This window comes from Echinops telfairi, unplaced genomic scaffold (assembly GCF_000313985.2).
Source record: "Echinops telfairi isolate 266 unplaced genomic scaffold, ASM31398v2 ScPeMD7_18;HRSCAF=68, whole genome shotgun sequence".
Taxonomy (NCBI): domain Eukaryota; kingdom Metazoa; phylum Chordata; class Mammalia; order Afrosoricida; family Tenrecidae; genus Echinops; species Echinops telfairi.
This window is the reverse complement of record NW_022103915.1, coordinates 30980277-30983577: the sequence shown is the minus strand read 5'-3', so window position 1 is coordinate 30983577 and position 3301 is coordinate 30980277. Positions and strand designations below refer to the sequence as shown.

General features: G+C 61.5%; 1 protein-coding gene across 1 annotated transcript in view; it reads right to left on the bottom strand.

Moving 5' to 3' along the window:
- The window catches only part of LTBP2 (latent transforming growth factor beta binding protein 2), a 108662-nt gene that overhangs the window by 5800 nt on the left and 99561 nt on the right, over positions 1 to 3301 (bottom strand). Inside the window, exons 27-30 of the mRNA XM_013003671.2 lie at positions 2820 to 2945; positions 2142 to 2285; positions 1080 to 1274; positions 894 to 977 (exon numbers count right to left, since the gene is read on the bottom strand). Of these exons, the coding sequence (XP_012859125.1) occupies positions 894 to 977; positions 1080 to 1274; positions 2142 to 2285; positions 2820 to 2945 (549 nt within the window). The remainder of the gene's footprint in view (positions 1 to 893; positions 978 to 1079; positions 1275 to 2141; positions 2286 to 2819; positions 2946 to 3301) is intronic.

Sequence of the window (3301 nt, the reverse complement as noted above, 5' to 3'; positions counted from 1 at the left end):
TGCCTGAGTGTGAGCAGTTTGCCCGTCCAGAGACTCCCAGCCCTCTTGCGCCCGTCCTCCTGAGAGGCCACAGCTTATGCAAGATGTACCGAGTCACTCGGCATTTTAAGTGGACGCCCACACCCCTGGAGCTCACTGCGAGAGCAACAGGAAAGAGAAAAGTGATGCATAAGTGGCCCCGGAAGGTCAAGTGCTGTCCAAGGCACACTTGTACGTGCTACACGGCGCTTGGGCCACACAGGTTAGCACTCTAACCTTCGGGTTGTTCATGGGTCAACAATGCTTGTTCCTGCAGTCTGTAGGGGGATTTGGTGGTGTGGATGTCAGTACCGACACCCACAGCCATCAAGCCAATTCTGACTGCTGGCGACCCTATCAGACAGAGCAGAACTGCAGCACTGGGTTTCCAAGAAGAAATCTTAGCAGGGACAGCTCGCCACATCTTTCTCCCAAGGAGTGCCTGGTGGGTTCGAACTGCCAACCCGCTGTGCCCTGAGGGCGCCCTTAAGCGACGTGAGGTGTTGGCAACAGTGCTACAAGCCCACAGAGAAAGCAGCTTCCGTTGCTAGGCTTCCTCCTGCAACCTCAGGACTCGGGCACTTAGTCCCCAAGGTCCTTGCTTCACACCTGGGGCTCAGGAGAGAAGCTGAGGCACGGGGTGGGGGCAGGGGCATGAGCTATGGAAGCATCTCTGGCTCCTGGAGACCGGGGTGAATGTCATTGGTGAGGGACGCCCAGGAGGAGCAGGCTCAGAATGTCCAGCTTATCTGCAGGGGGCCAACCTGGACCGAGCAGGACGGCTGCTCCTGAGAGGTGGGTCTTTCGAGAGGAGGCGGCCATAACGGGCTGCTTAGGTGAAGGGAGTGGGGAAGGGCGGGCCTTGGGGAGGGTACCTGTGTATGTGGTCTGTCCAAACATCCAGGCTCCTTCCACGGGGATGTAGCCTTTACCACTGGGACAGATCTCACTGAATCCCACTGTGCAGGGAGGCAGCCAGCTCAGAGAGGGAAGAGTCAACCACCCATGCCCTCCCCTCCACAGAGCGGACCCTGAGGGCTAGGGGCCCCGGGAGGCCTTACCCGAGTCCTCAGACGGGCAGGGCTCACAGGAGTCTCCCCAGCTGGTACCCTGGGTGCAGCAGCACTCGGCCTGCGTGGTGTTCCGGCCCAGCAGGCTGGAGCAGGGCAGCTGCCCCCTCTGCCCAGCAGCATAGCATTCCATGCGCACAGGGCCCGGGGGATGGTCCACCACTGGGGCCTCAGGGATACTCTGACCTGGGTGTGATTGTTGTCTGTTCAGGGTCCTGTGAACCACCCCAGCTCTCAGCTTTCACAGCACACGGGAGCTTTCTGGGCTATTGTCTCACCCAGTGGGGTGGGTGTTGGGGGTACCTTCATCTCCCTTCTATAGAAGAGAAAATGAAGACTTAGAGGAGCCCAGTGGCTAGCCTGAGGCACACAGGCACTCGGTGACATTGCAGGGATCTGAACCCAGTTCCTCTGGTGCCAAAGTCCTTGTCTGCTCCAAAGCAGAATGCCCCCCACCCACACTTAGGAGCAGCCCTCTCCTCTACTCGTCTACTTCACACTCAGTCCCTCCCACTTAGCGCCCTTCCTGGCTCTAGGTCCCCTTTCTCCTGCTACAACAAGGGAGCTGAGCAATCACTGCCAAGGAGGGGCTTGTGTGGCCGGGCAGGGCCTAGTCCAGCCAAGGTGAGAGGCCTAGATGGAGCCAGAGGAGCAGACCCGGCTTGCCTCCCCTTCAAGACCTCCCTCACCCATAGAGCTCCCAGGGGCTGGCAGGCTCAGTCTCCACGGCTCGGTCTGCAATCCCGAGGGCCACCCGAAGCCAAGGTCAGAGCCCTCTGCGGGCCCGCCGCAGCCTTGCCATTTCCCTGGCTCTGGTCTCGACACTTGCTGCCCCTGTGGACTCTGTGGACCACCGGCTTCCCTCCCTGGGCAGCGTCCCTCCCACACGGGCTCTGCGCCCATCCAGGTCCTGCACGTCCTGCCTGGCCTGCCGTTCTGGGCGAAAGCTGAGGGTCAGGCCATCATGGCAGTGGACGCGATGTGCGGGCCGGAGAGCTATCACGGATGTGGAGGCGGGTGGGGACGGGGTCCTGTGAGGGTCCCGAGCCTCACCTCCGGCCACCCGAGGACGGCAGCGCCCCTCCTGAGCGTCATACTCCTCCAGGTCGCTGGCACAGAGGCAGAGGAAGGAGCCCTCCACGTTCTCACAGAACGCAGCCCCGCACACGGCCAGCATGAGCTCGCACTCGTTGACGTCTGCCAAGGCACGAGGACAGGCTTGCGAGGGCGAGGTGAGGGGCAGCCAGAGCCCTGTCCCCAGCCCTTATCTCACCCCCCGCCCCCAAAATACATAGGCCGGGGTCTGCAAGAAGCACTAGTGACTCCAGAGGAGCAGGAAGGAGAACCAGAGGAGCAGAGGCTCTGGGAAGGGAGGGGGACCAAGATGAGTCAGGGGTCATGGAAGTGGACAGAACAGAAGACTCACCCCCCACCCCCATCCGGGCACAAGCCCCCTGGATTGGGGTCCCTGGGAACCTGGAGAAGGAGGCGCCACCTCCACCCGTGGGCTCCAGTCTCCTGCCGATCGAACATGGCCATTCCTCCCCTACCAGCCAGCCAAAGTGCTGGCCGTAGGACAGAGGTGGACGGCCCCCTTCCTGGACGCCATCCTGGCCTACTCTTGGAGGGAGCCATTAGGAGGCCAGGCCCTACTGTCTCCTTCCTGGATGGCCAAGATCTGCAGAGTCGGGGAGAAGGGCCCCAGGGCTCAGCAGCCCACAAACCTCTCACCAACACACTCCCAGCCAGAAGGCGAGGTCTCGAAGCCCCGGTCGCAGAGGCAGCGGAAGGAGCCCTCCGCGTTGTCGCAGAAGCCGTGGCTCCCACACACCGTGTCGTTGGCACACTCGTCTATGTCTGTGGGACAGTGCGGGGGGGCCGGGCTGCAGCTGCCCTCGCTCTCTTCTCCCTCCTCCCCACCCTCTGCTGGGAAGGTGCATTTATTTGCCTGGTTAGCTGTCAAAAGGCAGCTTCTAAACGCAGGATAAGGACATTGAGGATGGTCACATTCCTCTTCGATTTTTGTGTGAGCCCCCCGGTGGGGAAAGCACACAAACTCAAAACAGCTGCAAAAGTGATCTTTGGGAGAAAATGAGGAACCCAGGGTGGTGGGCGGGAGCGGGGGCGGGGGGGCGGACTGTGGGTTCAGTGTTGGGCCACTGACAAGAGGGCAAACCCATGGGCAGGCGCAAAGACAAGGCTGTCTGCTCCTG